The sequence below is a fragment of the Ictalurus punctatus genome, chromosome 14 (assembly GCF_001660625.3).
Source record: "Ictalurus punctatus breed USDA103 chromosome 14, Coco_2.0, whole genome shotgun sequence".
Classification (NCBI taxonomy): Eukaryota; Metazoa; Chordata; class Actinopteri; order Siluriformes; family Ictaluridae; genus Ictalurus; species Ictalurus punctatus.
Window position 1 is genome coordinate 27,865,086 of NC_030429.2, and position 19,723 is coordinate 27,884,808.

At 39.4% G+C, this 19,723-nt stretch overlaps 3 protein-coding genes across 18 annotated transcripts in view; all 3 read right to left on the minus strand.

Moving 5' to 3' along the window:
• Positions 1-632, minus strand: part of LOC128634917 (uncharacterized) — a 16,837-nt gene extending 16,205 nt beyond the window's left edge. For all 12 annotated transcript variants that reach the window (XM_053685739.1, XM_053685734.1, XM_053685730.1 and 9 more), the window contains exon 1: positions 271-632. In XM_053685739.1, the coding sequence (XP_053541714.1) occupies positions 271-445 (175 nt within the window). In that variant the 5' untranslated portion in view covers positions 446-632. The remainder of the gene's footprint in view (positions 1-270) is intronic.
• Positions 1-19,490, minus strand: part of LOC108274808 (uncharacterized) — a 79,957-nt gene extending 60,467 nt beyond the window's left edge. The window contains exons 1-2 of one of the 2 annotated variants that reach the window (XM_053685717.1): positions 18,978-19,490; positions 18,516-18,794 (exon numbers count right to left, since the gene is read on the minus strand). In XM_053685717.1, coding sequence (XP_053541692.1) covers positions 18,516-18,794; positions 18,978-19,038 — 340 coding nt within the window. In that variant the 5' untranslated portion in view covers positions 19,039-19,490. The remainder of the gene's footprint in view (positions 1-18,515; positions 18,795-18,977) is intronic. The other variant, XM_047160046.2, reaches the window with a different exon arrangement.
• LOC128634916 (uncharacterized) lies at positions 2,364-12,506 on the minus strand. Of its 4 annotated transcripts, none has more exons than XM_053685722.1 (10): positions 12,223-12,506; positions 10,424-10,702; positions 10,052-10,090; positions 7,446-7,517; positions 7,261-7,356; positions 7,088-7,165; positions 4,884-4,943; positions 4,718-4,783; positions 3,292-3,357; positions 2,364-2,615 (listed from the first exon to the last, which is right to left on the minus strand). In XM_053685722.1, the coding sequence occupies exons 1-10, from the start codon at positions 12,290-12,292 to the stop codon at positions 2,557-2,559; spliced, it is 885 nt and encodes a 294-aa protein (XP_053541697.1). In that variant the 5' UTR covers positions 12,293-12,506; the 3' UTR covers positions 2,364-2,556. The 4 variants fall into 4 exon arrangements, with proteins under 4 accessions (XP_053541697.1, XP_053541700.1, XP_053541699.1 ...); XM_053685725.1 differs by having other exon boundaries at positions 7,261-7,344; positions 7,446-7,511; positions 12,223-12,447; XM_053685724.1 differs by having other exon boundaries at positions 7,088-7,162; positions 7,261-7,344; positions 12,223-12,447.
• Positions 19,491-19,723: the final 233 nt, after the last annotated feature.

The following is a 19,723-nucleotide window of genomic DNA, read 5'->3' on the forward strand; positions in this document are numbered from 1 at the left end:
GTCCTTTAACAGAACTGAACCTTGTGGGCATTTCCGTTTAATACAAACTAGCCGAAACGAGACAAAATGTATACCATGACACAATAAAAATATGAGATAAAAGAAAAACAACCGGTAACTCTGCATTTCAAATGATTATTAGAAACGGAACAGACTAGAACATTATTCACTGCTTATTGATCATGGAAATGAGACAGTGCTTCACAAAACTGCTAAATACTAAAGAAATCTACAGGAACACTGTATAAAAATGGATTGTGCTTTACTCACCACATTCAGCCGTGTGTACGGTGATGCACAGCACTAGAGCGGTTAAAGTGAGGACCAACATCGTCCGCTGTCTTCGCCAAACTGATGTAGGATCATTTGGGTTTGGTTTCAATAGGAAAGTACGAGGAAATGAAGAACACAGAATGACGTGCTGCCAGACGCGTGGGTTCATCATTACGTTATTGCTGTCTGAAATGTTCACTTCCACGTCCGACACACTCTACTGGTCAGACACATTGCCAAACTTTTCTTATTTTGTGTATTTCATATTTCAACATTATCCCGAACCTCGCTGGTCATTCTGTTATTTTTTACTTCCGTTTCTTATGATTATGTATTTTCACAAAAATTACATTACCCCCTACCTGCCTGATGCAAACGCCTGTCTTAGACTGCACAATATTCACACTAAACTCTACAGTGACATATTGTACAGTGATATAACAGTCATTCACTGTAAGCATTATTGTGATGACAGTAGTTTAGTGGTAACTGTTTCCTGTAAACAAACTGTAATTTGTTTTTTTAAAGATACTAAAAATTTGCTGTACTTTCCTAAAAGTGCTGCCAGAAACTCTCAGTAATTTGTTAAAGATTTAATGTAATTTACAAAAATGTACTTTTGTTTACTAAGTTTACTAAAACTTTACTGTAGTTTCCTTTAAACAATTTACTCTCATTTACTAAAACCTTACTAAAGTTCATGAAAACCACGCTGTAATTTACTTCAAATTTAATTCACAAAAAAATGACTATAGTTTACTAAGTAATGCTGACATAAATCACTGAAATTTACTAAAAACATTCTGCAGTTTAATCAAAATGTACTGTAATTTACTAACAACTTACTGTACTTCACTAAAAATACTGTATTGCCAAAATGCACTGCAATTTACTGAAAAAACTTTAATAAAAAGTCTGGCAACACACCCTGTAATTTACTAAAAACAAACAGTAATTCACTACAAATGCTGTGAAAAGCATACTGTAATCTCATTAAAACCATACTGAATTTACTCGAGATTTTCTGTAAAATTGAAGTTTGAAAAGTTCTTTAAAAAAATAAAGTCCAGTTAGAATTTTGTGAAAAATTCATGTTAATGTTTGATTATTGGGGTGTTTTCATGCATCGCAGTCCAAAAATTTGGCGACATGCATCATAGGAATGCGGATTCACATCATGGAAATGATTCTGATGCATCTGATGCAACTGCACTGTAAACCCTGACCCTAACCCACTCCGCACCACTGATCCGCAGCGTAATCCGGCATTTTAGCGACTTTGGAGCTCTATTTCCGGTACAACGACGCCTCAGAGACGCTGCTACGGAGCTCATTGTGTTTCATTCGATCTTTCCCCAGATCAGAGACTCCGTTTATTCAATCACATTTTTGGGAGAATTTATTAAAGTATTTATTTATTTTTAAGGTATGTTGAACCCTTAATACATTTCCAACATTAAACCGCTGTTTTATTTATTATTTTTATACAGACAGAAATGCACATTGTTTTGCATTGTTTATAATTCAGAAAAAAACAAGTTTCAGAGTCTTTTCATTCATAATTCTTCTTTCAGTAAAACCCACTGTTCTTTCACTGCCCGCTGTTCTTCCGAAAAATCCTCCAGGTCCTGCACATTCTTTACTTTTGCAGCATCTTCTGCACATTTGAGTCCTCTTCCAGCAGCAGCTATATGATGTTCAGATCTGTCTTTTCAGACTGAGGACGACTGAGGGACTCGTACACGACTATTACATGAGGTCCAAACATTCACTGATGATCAAGAAGGCAACACGATGAATACATTAACAGCCGGGGGGTGTAAACTTTTGAACAGGATGATCGGGATCAAATATGCAGAAGATGCTGGAAAAGTAAAGAACGTTCAGGACCTGGAGGATTTTTCTGAAGAACAGCGGGCGGTTTAACCGCTCAGGACGAACGAGGGACTCGTGAACAACTCTCACAACACAAACACACAAATCGCTGCCAAAAATGAGGTTGTGTGTCATAGTCTATAATTAGATGAAATAATTACACAAAACACTGCAGGATGCAGAAGTTTCCAGATGATTCACCAAAACAGGAAGTGAACAGTGTGTGGCAACTTTTATTGCTAATACAGAAAAGTACACAGAAATGCGTACATGGGATTACGTGTAAGATGAATTCATTAAAGAAAAACTGTAACGTAACACGATTACGGCATCTAATTATTAATAACTAAACACAGTAGATTAGAGCTGCAGCTGTATTTATTATTAATAATCATATAACGACAAACTTCAGGTGTTATTTCTGGGCTTCTGGACCATGGTGTAAAGCGGTCCAACTTGGTCCCCTTCTAGAAATAAAGACAAGAAGTGAAATTTGATAAAAACCCAACTCAGAAATAGTGAGTAAAATAGTGTCACTTTACAATAACAGCCATGAATAAACATCTCTCTGTGTAGTCTTAAGCATTAAAGTGTGAAGCATCACTCTCAGACTGACAACGTCTCGGACAGCAAACAAACCAAATAATTACTACTAACTACTTTCTCCTGTAATAAACTCTGTGTTGCTGTTCTACGGCAATACGTCTCATCCTTTCTCTCATCCTTTTTCTTTTTTCCGTCTCATCCTGTTTATTATTATACTTCATATAAACATATATTACTAAGCAATATCACAAGAACAAGAGTGCTGTAATACCGGATATTAGCACACTGTGATCCGTCTACAGATGATCACAAATAATCACAAATAATCACAAATAATCACAGGTATTTACAAATAATCACAGGTGATCATGTTATGACAGTTATTCACATTTAATCACAGGGGATCACAGGAGCAACACTGTCCTGCTGGTTAATTAGCACCTCCACTCACCCTGAGTGGAATGTATGCCATTTTGGTGATAGAAGAAGATCATGATGTGGTGATATAATAACAGAAACACTGAGATGTATGTGTGTGTGTGTGTGTGTGTGTGTGTGTGTGTGTGTGTGTGTGTTTGTGTGTGTGTGCGTATATACCTGTAGTGTTGGACGTTGGATGTGTTGCCAGGAAATATACAGCCTCGCCCTCTCTCTCCTGATCACCTGATAAAGCAGAGCAGGTTTCATTAGACTCGTTTCTTTAGGTAACAGATGTATACCATGCTTCCTGCAACTGAATATTTATTAAATAAAGCGTAAACTCCTCCGTCCTGAAGATGTCAGAAAACCTACAGCTTCACCTCTGACTGTTACACAGCGCTGACACTGGAGACTCCTTCCATACACCTTACATAAACATCTCCTCACAGAAAACTTCACCAAACCAACGATTGCTCATGTTTATTAGCGTATCATTAATATGCATACATTTCTAGCAGAAAAATGACATTAAACTAGTTGAATTTTTTTTTTATTAATTTGAGCTTAAAAATGAATATAGGCATCATACTAAATGTTCCAGAAGCCATGTGACCAAAACACAGATTCGGTTCATTACTCGTGTAATTAGAGTAACAGGATGACCATGAACATGTCCTTTATATAAAGGAGAGTTAGGGGCAGTGGTGGCTTAGCGGTTAAGGTTTCTGATCAGAAGGTCGTGGGTTCAAGCCCCAGTACTGCCAAGCTGCCACTGTTGGGCCCTTGAGCAAGACCCTTAACCCTCTCTGCTCCAGGGGGCACTGTATCATGGCTGACCCTGCGCTCTGACCCCAACTTCCTGCCATGCTGGGTATGCGAAGTAAAGAATTTCACAGTGCTGTAGTGTATAAGTGATCAATAAACACTCATTATCATTATCATTAATTGTACAAAATGCCTTGTTTGTCTCTTAGACATACAGAATGATACACGATGATACACGCAACCAGCTGCACAAACGGACTCTGCGCTCGGGTCTCCGTCAGTGGACAGTTCATGATTTCCGTGGAAGAGTCTTCATGTTGAGACTGTGGTGAATTTACAGAAGGGATTTATTTATAATCACACTATCCAGATGATGACGGGTTCCTTTCTGAGTCCGGTTCCTCTCAAGGTTTCTTCCTCATATCGTCTCAGGGAGTTTTTCCTCACCACCGTCACCTCTCGCTGCTCATTAGGGATAAATTCATACATTTAAAATCTATTTCCTGAGTTTATATATTTCTGTAAGGAGGTTTGGGGCAATGTCCACTGTAAAAAACGCTATGTAAATAAAACTGAACTGAATTGAATTGAACTGCATGTATCACAATCTATAATGCTGCTAACAAACTGGCGGGAAACAGTAGTTTATAAAATTAGTTTGAATATACTTTCACTTAATGGCTGAAACGCAAGAAAATGTTTGAAACTCTACACAGCAGAAAACTGTTCAGCTGAAAAGAACAGCTGTCTGAGTTTGTAATTCTTATTAAAGGATTAAAAGCCTTATTAAAAAGATGATAACGTGATGATATGATGACAGAAACACTGAGATATGAACCTGTAGCGTTGGACGCTGGACTTTGTGCCAGGAAATACACAGCATCGCACTCTCTCTGCTGATCAGCTGGAAAACGGCAATTAAAAAAAAACATCATGTAATTGCTGATGATACACTTCTACAAGCTGAATAATGAAATAAAACGCTGCGTTAGTAGTGAACTCACCACACCGTGGGGCTTCCGGAGGCTCGTTAGTAACGTCATAGATGTGTGTAACACTACATCCTGTTACAAATACACAACAGAAATAATGCTGTTTTAATACTCTTCGCATTTTTACTCATTCGTATATATACGGAATGTACCGTATGTAATCAGGTGATGAATGAGCTGACTGGGATTAGGGCTATGAAGCACATGGAGCACTGGGAACCCCAGCTCTGAATTGTACATCCTGTACGCCAGCTGAGAGAATAATAATCTAGTGTTTATACCACAGTGATTATACAGAGTTCACGAGAACCATACGAGTTTGTTTCCTTTCTTCATTCTTCATTTTTCTTCATCCTTCACTTCCTTTCTTCAACCACTGCAGCCTCCGGTTCCTGTTCTTGGCTGACAGAAGTGGAACCTGACGTGGTCTTCTGCTGTTGCAGCCCATCAGCCCCGAGGTTCGTCACTCCAGCCTTTCTGTCAGCTTGAACCCATCTGCCCAATCTCCTCTGTCCTCTCACATCAACAAGGTGCTGTAGATCCACACAGCCAGTCAGTAACAGCTGTGTCACGTGATTACATGGAGTGACACGCCCCCTAGATGTAGCTCCATTTGGGCTTACTCTTATTAGCCTGGTTCAGTGACATTTCCACAACGCATCATCAGTAAGCATCTTACAGACTCAGTAGCAGGCGTAATGAACGTGAACACAGTGGATCATTTACTCTCTTTACATTACTTACTATCATTTACACCCTAAAGTGTGTTTGGAGGAGGAACTAAACGTTGATAGACTGATCTCACATTATCTAATCAAAGTACAAATTACACAAAAGGACAGAAGACGGAAGCGTAAGTTGAGTGGTTTTGTTGTTGTTGTTGTTGTTGTTGATGTCATCAGTGAGATCTCAGAAGATAATGTATTGGTCAACCTTAATAGTTGAACTGTTGAGCTATTGATAGATATTAGATTAGAAGTGCACCTATTGTGCTTTTTCAAATATCACCTTTCATGTAGTATGTCGGTGTTTGTGAATGTAAAACATCTGCAAAGTTTCAAAAATCAAAAGCGCACAACAAACGGCGTTATCGACTCCCAAAAGAAGGAAGCGATTCTGAACAGCTGAAACGAGTCGTCGGTAATTCCAGACTTTACTTCCTGTACTAACCTACATAGGTCTGTAACAAACAACCCATCTCTGGTCTTCATCGGCTGCTCAAACAGCTTTGACGCGCCCTCAAACACTACAGTTGAGGTTGCGTCCTGAAAGAGTCAGCTTCCTGTCTAGAAGACGTTGTTATCTGTGCTGCAAAAACAAAACCCCTTTGCACAGACTCCCAAAGTACGAGGATGTAAAGCGTTCGTGTTCCCGTCATTTCACTGACGACTGCTTCTCAAACCTAGCTGAAGTTGACGAGGGATTTGCGAAAGGATTATTCATTAAAGACGCGACCACACCCACTTTATTTAGACCATCTGGCGCCTCTGGATCACAACCTGTAAGTATGATTAATTATTTATGTATATATTTTCTACCGAGTGTTCCAAATGAGTACTTTTCTGTTGTATACATGTACAGCCAGTGCACAGCTGTTAGCCTGTTAGCTGTTAGCCTCTGCTAACCGGCTAAATCACGTTATTGCCAAACTATGTATAAACTTTCCACTGAGAAACGTCCTGTTCTCGTCGTGCTTGCGACGGTGGCTCGGGTTGATCTTCCGGTGTATCACTACCGGACTCGGGCTCAAATCGATATTGTAGAACCGACATTATTACTGAGCTGAAATTCAGATATGGTAGCGGGCGTTTCCTTTCTGACACACACTGTAAGCAGTAGACCAATCACAACAGACTGGGACATTTGACCAATCAGAGCAGAGTACGCTCCCTTAAAAGAGTTGATGCTGCAATGTAAATGATGAGAAAATTAATTAGTAGGTGCATTTACACCTACTGCATGAGACTGCTAAAACAAAATTAGGCACTTTTAATATAGCACAATAGCGGCACTTTGAATCCATTTCCATCTACTGTAACATCCCCGGCAGCTGCCACGAGTGCACTTCCTTTTCATACCTGTTTGTACCAGTTTAGAGCAAATGATCTGTTCAGTCTGAATAACAGGTTTGTGTTCAGTTCCAAACTGATACTTACTGTGTTGATTAATTAAAAATGATCTGATGAAATTGCAGTTAGTATTAATAGTAGACTCACCAGGTTGTGGGTCTGCTGGAAGGTTGATAACGGAGTCACACATGTGTACTGTGTGTACTGTGTGGTTCTGTTGAGCTGCTGAGATATAGAGCATAAATACTACTATAGAATCACATAATTAGGTTAAATGTAATGAAGTACAAATAGTTTCTAATGAAGTCACCATTTCTCACCTTTCCTTTTAGTGAAAAATCCCCATATTGACAGAAGCAACAGCACCACACAGCTCACACCCACTACAGCAGCGACGATCCACTCTGAGAACACATCTTCATCTCACATCATGCCGGCCTTCACATCTCAGAAATTCATGATTGAAAGGGCCAGTAAAGTGTAAATAACTCAGTGAATAACTAACCTTTTACACCATCATCATCATCATCATCTTTCTCATCATCACCATCACCATCATCACTTTTGGTCCCTGAGTCTAGAGTATACATCGAGTTAATTAAGTGAATTACATTGTGTTGTGAATTATATTAAATGGTTTTATTTTTGGTTTAAAAAAAAATCACATTTAATATCCAGATTAAACATTAAAGTAGAGCACAGAGTAGGAATTATACAAGGTGTGGAGACTCTGTAATTAGAGTTGGTTGAAAATGTAGTTTCGTATACAAACATGATAGAAATCTGATTTCATCCCCTAAATGAAAGGTTACGAATGAATGAATTTCACACTTTTTTTGTCTAAACTGTCATTGGTCAGTGGTTTCCTGTAAACGTAACTGAAATTATAGCATACAAGGTGGAAAAAAAGTACAATTACGTCGTTGTTGTAGGTGATTTCCACTGGGTCAACCGCAAGATGGTACTACTTACATTCCACCAGAATGAGAAATGCCCACCAGGGGTAAAAACTAATCTGGATAAGGTTTACACCAACATCAATAGAGTATTATCCATGTTCCCATCTTGTACTGTTACAAACCTGTCGTTATCCAGGACACACAAGTCTCCAAAGTAGTAAAATATGGAGCTAGGAGCAATTCACAGCTTCAGGACTGTTCCAAAGCACAGACTGGAGTCTGAGACCAAGCACACCAGGTCCTGTCCTACACCAAGAACCAAAACCATGCATAAACAATGAGGTTTGAAGACTACGAAAGTGAGGGAACATGGCCTTCAGAGCTGGCGATGCTGTAGCATACAGTGAATCCAGGCCAGATCTCAAGAGAGGAAAACAGGACTGCCAAACAGCACTACAAACAACATAACGAGGATTATATCTGTTACAATAATTATCCCCAGTGTACGTGGGAAGATATCCAATCTGTCATAGATTACAGCAATAGGGGTCTCAGTCTTCACAGCGGTGATGCCAACCTAACTGAAGAGCTCAACCACTCCCTTGTCCAGTTTCACAATCAGCATCAAAGCCCAAAGTACCAACAATGACACAGGACTAACATTATACACACATGAGGTGAGGCGAACTCTACGGAAAGTAAACTCGTGTCCTCAAGGTCACCATGAGACTTTGTGTTAAAGGTCTCAGCATGTGTGCTGGACACAAGTAGGAATCCAGGTTTTGAAACATCGACACTGAAAGCTATTCAGAAAAATGTCTTTTACACTTTATCTATTAATGTCATGGCCTCCAGGGGTAGTTCCACCGTGGGCCACTAGAGGACACCCGGACTCCAAGTGTAGAATTACTTCCTCCATGGTTTGCCTTATTTCCTGTGTTGATCAGGCTCACCTGTTTGTTATTTTCCTGATTTGCTCCCCTGTTTATGTCCTCTTGTCAGTTGGGGCATTTTGTCAGGTTTTGATGGGTTTGTGGCAGATTTGTGTTAAGTTACTGTTAAGTGTCGTGCCGGTGTTTTGTTTTCATGAGTAGCTGAGCTGATGTTTGCACTGTGTATATTTTGTTCATTAGTCCGTTGTTCTGTTAGTCCTAGCCTTTGTCTCTGAGTTTTTGTTCCAGGTTCTTGTTTCTCTGTGTTTGTTGTTTCCACATGTCTTTTCCTTGTGTCTGATTTAAGAAGTGTGCATCCGTCTCCTTGGACTTCATTATGACAATACAATGACAATCTGCTTTTTTTCTGTCTTATTAATTACAGGAGATAAAAATGCTGGTGAGGGTGTTTATAGCTGCTATAATATAAGTGAGAACTGGAACTAACTAGAAATGTACTCCCCCATTAATTGTAACTGTAAATGGATAAATATAAAAGGTATGATATAATAAATTTAACAAATTAATTGTTGGCAAATTGCTGTGGTATAAGAAGAATAAAACACTCAAGGATATATATTGTTATAGGGAAATAATCAACCTCGACGTGGGAACAGTAACTTCACTTCATCACACCACCCAGTCGCTCAGGGTCAGGGTTAGGGTCAGGGTTAGGGTTAGACACACAAGTCTTTACTGCTCATATAGCATTAGTTATTCTGGACTAAATCAAAATCTGAAAGGTTAGAAATAGAATTTCTATTGAAATTATATATATATATATATATATATATATATATATATATATATATATATATATATATATATATATATATATATATATATATTTCACCTAACAATTCTCTCCCGCCACTCAGCTCTTACCGATCACGTGACAGCTACCAACCAGGGCGAAGGCTAACACATGCTTCCTCTGAGACACATGAAGCCAGACAATCACACCTTCTCAAACTGTTGCTCATGCAGTAACACACACAGAAGACAGAGCTATCTGCCTTCTTCTGGATACATGAGCTCATAGCCCTGATGAACAGCTAGTGTCACTGTGATTGACAGGGGGGAGACAGAATGCCCCTCCCACCCAGAGAGCGCCATTAGTTTTGCTTGCAATCTCCAAGCATTTGTGTGAACACTTAACACTTTTGTGTGAGTGCTTTACTGATCACGTTGTATAACGTGTCTTCTGATAGGAACACTGCGGATATGAGCTTTATTCTACAGATAGACCTTTGTGTGTGAGGACAGTTTTAATGAATTACCTTTTCCAGCGGAACCTTTCTCTGTCTCGCCGGTGCTACCTGAGTGTAGAGGTAATAATAAGAGTTATACGGGTTGTGGCTGCAATGCAGATAAACAACACGACAAATAAAAAAATAATAATTAATGTGGTAATGATTTACATTAACATTCCCTTAACTGACACTGTTTACTGCATCAACACACTATCAAATTCAGTATTAAAAACTTACGTTATAATTTAAAAAAAATAATAATAATTTTAAAAAATTCTAGCTTTAACACAGACAAAATAAATATGAATAATTGGTCATGTGCATCTAATTAAAGCATGGGTAAAGAGGACTTACTTTTGAATCAATAATACAAACATGACAAAGTTACTGTATGCTTACTCTGTGACGGAGTGACAGTCAGATTGACCACAGGAACAGCGTTACAGTAGTAAACCCCCGAGTCTGAGAGAGACAGATTCTTTATATGGAGTGATAAATCACTTAACACAGCGTATCTGTTATCTGGATCAGGACTGTGTTTAATGATGATTTCTCCACGTTCAGCAGTGAGGATGTCCCTTCTCCCTCCATCAACACCTTTACTCCACACCACTTTACCATCATTTACACAGAAGAGAAGTGTGTCACTCCCCTCTGTGCCATTCTTATTGGATATGTCTGTAAGAACAAATATAACAAGGACTGAAATGTACACAGATTTTGGTAATATCTGCCTATTTGTTTTTATATCTGCTCTCCGATGTCTTTATATAACACCAGGAGCTTTAGCTGGACTACTAACCACCCGGGGCTGAGCCCAGATTCTCCATCAAAAAACTTTTAAAAACACCCCGCTGAAGAGAACTATAGAAACCACATCACAGACATTCTAACGGTTTCCACTACAAATACCATTAAAACCATTACCATTATTGGTCCTTACTGGTATCCACTTACTGGTATACACTGGTATGCCACCAATAGAAGGCAACAACTTACCAGTGGAAACTCACAGGGACCATAACAGTGTCCATTAAAACCAATACAATTCAAATTAGAACCATTAAAAACATTACAAATTCTATTTTTTTCTTCTTTTTCAGCAGGTTTGAGTAAAGAGTCAGACAGGACACAGTGAAAAATAATAAAATGTCAAATAGAATTAAATTAAATAATCTGGGAAGCAAAGGAATGAAGGAAGGACTCCGAAATTAAATTGAATTAAAGTCAAATGAATGCTTTAGACAGTCTGTTATGTTTAATGCAGTAAAAATAAACAAAGTCATCTGGATATTCATGGAGTATTAAATGTTTATTAAATATTATTAAATATTCATTTAAGTCAGTTCCCTGCTGAAAAAATAATAGAAAAACAATAGAAACCATCACAGAAATGAACATTTTTCCACTACAAATACCATTACAAACCATTAGCTAACCATTAAAACCATTACCATTATTGGTCCACAATGGAATCCACTAGACATTACATGCTACCAATAGGAGGCAACAAATTACCAGTAAAGACCCACAGGAACCATTACAATTTCCATTAAAACAAATACAATTCCCATTATAACCATTAAATCCATTACGAATTCTAAGAAGGTTTCTATTGTCTTCTTCAGCAGGGAGAATAGACTGTTTCCATGCATATTTATTTCTTGCATATGAGGAATGATTTCTTAAAAAAATTAAATTGGACAAAAGTTGGATTTAGAATAAAACTTGCCTGGGGTGTCATCACCGTTTGCAGAATACCAGACCATAAAATATAACACTTTTTACCTATCTAACATGAGACTTGGCTAGTTTAGTCTCGCTAGCCAAGGGGAGGCACAACTAAGCTATCGTTGTATGGGTTTATCTGCTACAGTGCCATGCAGAGTACATTATCTGTCCTTATGCTCTGTCAGCCAATAAGACACGAGTATTTCCACGTATTTTCCTGTAAACCCTGTCTGATTGGTCTCGTCTTCGTCCACAGAAGATATAAAATTACAACACCGCCGTCTTCCTTTACTGACATTCAGTTACTTTGTGATGAACCGCTCCAAGTGGAGAATTATTCGAGGCTAAAGAGAAAATCTTCAGGACTACAGGCCAGGTTACGCCCCTGTTTACATACAACTGTGCAGTAAATTATCAGTAAAATGCAGGCGAAGCTGCTGTGTTTTATTGAATAATAATTTACTTACCACTGCGAGCTGTGTGTACGGAGCTGTGAAGCAAGAGACCAGCTAAAGCAAGAACCCACATTGCTGACATGTCCTTACAGATCTGATCTGAAATTCTTCAGAGTGTGATTGTGGCTGTAAAATGGGAAATAGGAATAGAGGAACTGCACCGTGTGCAGACTGCTGACTGTTTAAAAAAAAGGTGTTACTTCCATCTGTATAGTTAAGCTTGCGCAAAATATGAGATACAAGCCTATATGAGAAAGCCAGGGTTTCATTCTGGACATGTTAACCCTTTCTACTCAGCAAAACTCAGGCAGTAAAATGCCATAAATGCTAATAAATTTCTCATAGTTTATTTTAAACCCGGTTTAACTGAATGTTTCAGCTCTAAATACCGTATGAGCATGTGGATAATGCTCTGGAAATCCAGTAGAGATGTTGTGGAAGAACCTGAAGCGAGCAGTTCATGTGAGGAAACACACCAACATCCCAGAGCTGAAGCTGTTCTGTACTGAGGAACGGGATAAAACTCCTCCGAGCCGATGTGCAGATGATCAACACTTACCCCAAACGTTTATCTGCAGTTATCACTGCACAAGGGGAACACACCACATACTGAAAGCAAAGGAGCACATACTTTCAAGCACCAGTGTAAATTTAGATGTGTAAGTACATAGGAAGCTAGCGTGAGATCAGTCTGGGTTTGACTCTAATACAGAAGACATGAAGAGCGAATGCTGATGTGAGTGTCACTGCAGAAGATCATAAGAGTGATTCCTGTAGAAAGCACGTCCTGTGTTTCTTGACATGTAGAACGATTGAGTCTCGTCGTGTGGGACGTGCGCTCTCCGCGTTCCTACAAGCACATCGTCTCTCCAAATTTACTTCTACACTTCTAACGAGATCAGAGAGGGTGTAGACGCAGCCTGGGCGAAATGAGTTGAGCGTTAGTGTAGATGAAACTAAACTCAGATGACGTTACATACACTACGTCACAGCTTACAGTTACACCGGAGCATTCATGTGTTTCGAGTGAGTTTAATTACTTACTGATCTTTACTTTTATACAAAGCCAAATAATCACAGACTTCACTGTAAAATACTTCATGAAGTTCACTTTACTGAAGCAAACTCAAATAATGATATGAGAGGAAGTAAATAATAATGTCACACTGTAGTGTAAGAAATTCAGCAATAAATGTTTGATGTAATAATGATATTTATTATCACAGTTACACACACACACACACACACACACACACACAGAGGGAGAGGGAGAGCTGTGTGTGTGTGTGAGTGTGTGTGTGTGAGTGTGTATGTATGTGTGAGTGTGTGTGTGTGCGTGAGTGTGTGAGTGTGTGTGTGTGTGTGTGTGTGTGTGAGTGTGTGTGTGTGTGTGTGAGTGTGTGTGTGTGTGTGTGTGTGTGTGTGTGTGTTTGTATGTGTGTGTGTGTATGTATGTGTGTGTGTGTGTGAGTGTGTTTGTATGTGTGTGTGTGTGTGCATGTGTGTGTGTGAGAGTGTGTGTGTTAGTGTGTATGTATGTGTGAGTGTGTATGTATGTGTGAGTGTGTGTGTGTGCGTGAGTGTGTGTGAGTGTGTGTGTTAATGTGTGTGTGTGTGTGTGTTAATGTGTGTGTGTGTGTGTGTGTGTGTGTGTGTGTGTGTGTGTGTGTGTGTGTGTGTGTTAATGTGTGATGTGGAGTCATGGATGTGGATCCAGACAGTAAAGTCCTTCAGTTGTGATCTGCTGGATATCTGTAGAGAGATACAGTCTGATTACAGTCTGATTACAGTCTGATTACAGTCTGATTACAGTCTGATTACAGATGTTTATCATCACGCTTGTAATTCTGTTCCCTTCTTTAGTTCAATAACACACGGGTCACAAACTCAAGCCCCACACCATCTTCTCTCTGGAACTCTGTTTGATTAACGGACATTAAACTGTTTGTGGAATCTGTCTGTGCCTCAGGTTTTGGATTTATCTGAATGTTGTTGTTTTTTCCATCATTAAAGTCGATACCTGCACTTACATTACATTTATATTTATTCATTTATTCACTTAGCGGACGCTTTTATCCAAAGCGACTTACAAATGAGGAAATACAAGCAAGGCGATGTATGTAGACAGAGAACAATACAAGTAGTGCAACTGTACACGATCCATTAACTGAGCTCCAGAACAAGCAAAGTGCACTCATCCGTTTCTGCTGCCTCATATATAAATATATAAATATATAAATATATAAATATATAAATACACACGTGTACTGTAGTTGCACGTAATGTTAACGAACGTCTACAAAACAAGTCAGTTCCTGTTCTCACTTACATTACAGCAGCTATAAACACTTGTTCCCTCACCATCCCTCTCTCTATTCCCTCTCTTTATTCCCTCTCTATTCCCTCTCTCTATTCCCTCTCTATTCCCTCTCTTTATTCCCTCTCTATTCCCTCTCTCTATTCCCTCTCTATTCCCTCTCTCTATTCCCTCTCTTTATTCCCTCTCTCTATTCCCTCTCTTTATTCCCTCTCTATTCCCTCTCTCTATTCTCTCTCTATTCCCTCTCTCTATTCCCTCTCTCTATTCCCTCTCTCTATTCCCTCTCTTTATTCCCTCTCTCTATTCCCTCTCTCTATTCCCTCTCTTTATTCCCTCTCTCTATTCCCTCTCTCTATTCCCTCTCTATTCCCTCTCTCTATTCCCTCTCTCTTCCCTCTCTCTATTCCCTCTCTCTATTCCCTCTCTCTTCCCTCTCTTTATTCCTTCTCTCTATTCCCTCTCTCTATTCCCTCTCTATTCCCTCTCTCTATTCCCTCTCTCTATTCCCTCTCTCTATTCCCTCTCTTTATTCCCTCTCTCTATTCCCTCTCTCTATTCCCTCTCTTTATTCCCTCTCTCTATTCCCTCTCTATTCCCTCTCTATTCCCTCTCTCTATTCCCTCTCTCTTCCCTCTCTTTATTCCCTCTCTCTATTCCCTCTCTCTTCCCTCTCTTTATTCCTTCTCTCTATTCCCTCTCTATTCCCTCTCTCTATTCCCTCTCTCTATTCCCTCTCTATTCTCTCTCCCTCTCTCTATTCCCTCTCTATTCCCTCTCTATTCCCTCTCTCTATTCTCTCTCTATTCCCTCTCTATTCCCTCTCTCTATTCCCTCTCTCTATTCCCTCTCTATTCCCTCTCTATTCCCTCTCTATTCCCTCTCTCTATTCTCTCTCTATTCCCTCTCTATTCCCTCTCTCTCTTCCCTCTCTCTATTCCCTCTCTATTCCCTCTCTCTATTCCCTCTCTCTATTCCCTCTCTCTATTCCCTCTCTATTCCCTCTCTCTATTCCCTCTCTCTATTCTCTCTCCCTCTCTCTATTCCCTCTCTCTATTCCCTCTCTCTATTCCCTCTCTCTATTCCCTCTCTCTATTCTCTCTCCCTCTCTCTATTCCCTCTCTATTCCCTCTCTATTCTCTCTCTATTCCCTCTCTCTATTCCCTCTCTCTATTCCCTCTCTCTATTCCCTCTCTCTATTCTCTCTCTTTATTCCCTCTCTCTATTCCCTCTCTCTCTATTCCCTCTCTCTATTCTCTCTCTCTATTCCCTCTCTCTATTCCCTCTCTCTATTCCCTCTCTCTATTCCCTCTCTCTATTCCCTCTCTCTATTCTCTCTCTCTATTCCCTCTCTATTCCCTCTCTCTATTCCCTCTCTCTATTCCCTCTCTTTATTCCCTCTCTCTATTCCCTCTCTCTATTCCCTCTCTCTATTCTCTCTCTATTCCCTCTCTCTATTCCCTCTCTCTATTCCCTCTCTCTATTCTCTCTCTATTCCCTCTCTTTATTCCCTCTCTCTATTCCCTCTCTCTATTCCCTCTCTCTATTCCCTCTCTATTCCCTCTCTCTATTCTCTCTCTATTCCCTCTCTCTATTCCCTCTTTCTTTTCTCTCTCTCTCTATTCCCTCTCTTTATTCTCTCTATTCTCTCTCTCTATTCCCTCTCTCTATTCTCTCTCTCTATTCCCTCTCTCTATTCCCTCTCTCTATTCCCTCTTTCTTTTCTCTCTCTCTATTCCCTCTCTTTATTCTCTCTCTCTATTCTCTCTCTATTCTCTCTCTCTATTCTCTCTCTCTATTCCCTCTCTCTATTCCCTCTTTCTTTTCTCTCTCTCTCTTTATTCTCTCTCTTTATTCTCTCTCTTTATCCCCTTTAATCTCTTTGTGTCGGTGTAATGATAAATGGATAAAAGCGACCACGTGTCACTCGTTAATCATTTAGAATTGTAATCGTTGGTAAATTGCTGTGGTATAAGAGGAATAAAACACTTCGGGACATGCTGTTACGGGAAAATAATCAGCTTCAGTTGCAGTGGTTACTGTTACTGTGCTTCATCACTCACTATTTCACAGGAACACAGCGACGCGGTGTTTATCATTAACACAGCACCAGATATCCTGATCTTTCATAAAAATCTAAATTGACGTGTTAAAAATGGAATGAATTTCAAACCTTTTCCATCTAACTCTATTTCCAGGGTGGGTCTTATCCTCCAGGTCTCTGCATTTACAATATGTCGTAAGATTTATTCATGTTCTGTGTTAATGATAATGACGATGTTTAAGGTGTGATCAATTTAGATATAATCTCAGATGAAATACTGTGTGAAGATAAAGCTTTCAGTGATTACCGTTTTCACCTGAAGCGTCCGCTGTCTCGGCGGTGCTACCTGGACGTACAGGTAATAATAAAAGTTATACAGGTTGTAGATTCGGTCAGACTTTAATGCAGCTGAACAACACTACAAATGAAAAAAAAAAAAACAATTCCAATGTGTTCATGCTTTAACATTAAGATTCTTTTAACGGACACTGTTTACTGCACGAACCAATAAACTGCAGCATTTATAAACAAAGTAAGACGGTATTTTAACACGTGTATTAATTGAGGTTTGTTGAAATTTTTATTTAATACACGCTCAGAAGTATGTATCTTATGTATCTTTTCACAAAAAGAGTACATACTTTTAGAATATAGTATAAGAATGTCGACTGGGTCGCCGGGTCAGTCTCTCTGGTTCTGCTCTAGAGTCTGATGTTCTTGTTTATTGCTCTTGGCCTAGCCCAGTTTATGCTGCTCGCACATCTCCTGACCTTTGCCTGCTCTCACCTTGTTTTGGTCTCACATTTTGGACCTGTCTGGAAGTTTTATGAATAAAGCCTTTGTTTACCTGCTTCTGTGTCTGTATCTTCCATCTGACAGTATGGGATCGTCTCTGCTGAGAACATAAATGATCCTTTTTTAACGCACAGGACAACAGTTAATACGGCTTAAAAACACAGCCGGCAACTTTAAAAAACATATTTATAAATATATCTGTAAAACGCAGTAACAGCCAGCACCCAGAGGCATGGCTGTGGAAGATACGCCTGAAATATTACACAGTTCAGCCGAGTGTATATAACATTGTGCTATAATCATGTTCGTCAGAAAAGGTCCACAAAATCAGCGTTACTATTCCTCCAGATTTAGGAAAGAAGGGTTTTTTTTCTTCTCTTTTTAGCTGTCCTCATCATGTCGTCATTTTCAGTAGAACTGTCATAAAGGAAATATTAATATAGCGTGTTTTTATTGATTGCATGATTAAATAGCACGTGTTATGTCAGCACCACCCTTACAACCGTCTGTATCCACCCAAACCTCATGAGCACACCTCACTCGTACAGATCATGAAAAGGATCAGGATTTCATGGCGTATATTTCTTCATGTTCCACTGACAGCACCTTGTGTGTTTCTAAAGCGTTTTTGGGTTTTTTTTGAAGCAGGTCCTACTTGCATCAGTCGCACTAGCTGTTCCGTTAAACCCATGTTTTACTGATTGTGTATTTGCTTCTCTAGAACTCAATTATAAATCGTGTACAGTTGCACTTCTTGTATTGTTCTCCGCTTGATACATCGCTTCGCTTGTATTTCCTCATTTGTGAGTCGCTTTGGATAAAAGCGTCCGCTAAGTGAATAAATGTAAATGTAAGATGTGTAAAATATAGAGCGGTAGTTAGGACAGACCATATAAAATAGTTTTTATGCAAGTTACTACATGCCGAATGAAACGAGACAGAGGACAGAATCTGGCCCACAGACCAAATGTGGAAATGTGGAAATGTTTTCTACGGCTTCCAGCTCTCCGGATTTCATTAACTGGAACACATTAGTCATAAATGTCCTGACGTTTTTGTTTTTAAGAAGTGTTAACCGTTAACATTTCCTGTGCATTTAGTCTTCTATGTTTTAAATAAAAAATGCAAACATTCACAAGTTACACTCACCGTGTGATGGAGTGACAGTCAGACTGACCACAGGAACAGAGTTACAGTAGTAAACCCCCGAGTCTGAGAGAGACAGATCCGTTATATGGAGTGATGAATCACTGAACACAGTGTATCTGTTATCTGGATCAGGATTGTGTTTAATGATGACTTCTCCACGTTCAGCAGTGAGGATGTCCCTTCTCCCTCCATCAACACCTTTACTCCACAACACTTTACCATCATTTACACAGAAGAGAAGTGCGTCACTCCCCTCTGTGCGGATCTGATTGGATATGTCTGTAAGAACAAATATAACAAGGACTGAAATGTACACAGATTTTGCTAATATCTGCCTGTTTGTTGTAATTTCTGATCTCTCTGATGACTTTATTGAACACGCCATGAACCTGTGCAGTAAATCAGCAGTAAAATGCAGGTGAATCTGCCTTGATTAAGTGTACAGTATAATCATTTACTCACCACTGGGAGCTGTGTGTACGGAGACATAAAGCAGGAGACCGGTTAAAGCAAAGACCCGCATTGCTCTGTCGTGTCTTTACAAAACTCGTGTGAAATATTTCGGTCTGTAATGGCGGCTTTAAAATGGAATGAAAATAAATAGAGGAACTGCACCGCGTACAGACTGATGTGCTGCTTCTTTTAGACGCTTAATAAACGCTTGTGCAATCTCATACACAAGCCTGCATCACCTCTCCGGGAGATTATACATGTGTATTCTGGGTTTAACAATGACACTGCCAATCACTTGTTTACATTGTGTATTTGTAGACAGGTTTTTGTTCACCCCACATGAGTATTATGGGTTATCCTGTGAACACTGATGGAGTGTTATCTCGGTGCAGTCCATTTCAGTTCCATGCTGTCACACTAGGAAATGTGGAAAGGTTCAAGGCGTGTAACAGCCTGTGGTTTTATTGCTTCAGCATCCAACTGCGTAGGTTCTCAAAAGTTATCACGGGCACTTTAACCCTTTACAGCCAGCAAAACTTCTGTATTATTTGAAGTTCAATTCAGTAAAAGACATTTCTACGACTAACTGTGCTGTTCAACTCTGCACATGAAAATAATCTGCGATCATGATCGTAGTTAGTAATTTTATAAATTTATCTTAGTAATTTTGGGCTGAAATCGGTGGAATCCTGTTCGTTACAAAGCTCTTCAAACACCTTTTCACAACAGCAAAGCAGCGTAGCAAGTAAAATATA

Excerpts from the sequence above, each read along its gene's own strand:
- LOC128634916 (XM_053685722.1), bottom strand. The coding sequence starts at position 12,292 with ATGTCAGCAATGTGGGTTCTTGCTTTAGCTGGTCTCTTGCTTCACAGC. Across the intron at positions 7,166-7,260 it reads ATTTTTCACTAAAAGGAAAG|CAGCTCAACAGAACCACACA; the intron begins GTGAGAAATGGT and ends TCTATATCTCAG. Across the intron at positions 4,944-7,087 it reads TCCAGCAGACCCACAACCTG|GATGTAGTGTTACACACATC; the intron begins GTGAGTCTACTA and ends TATTTGTAACAG.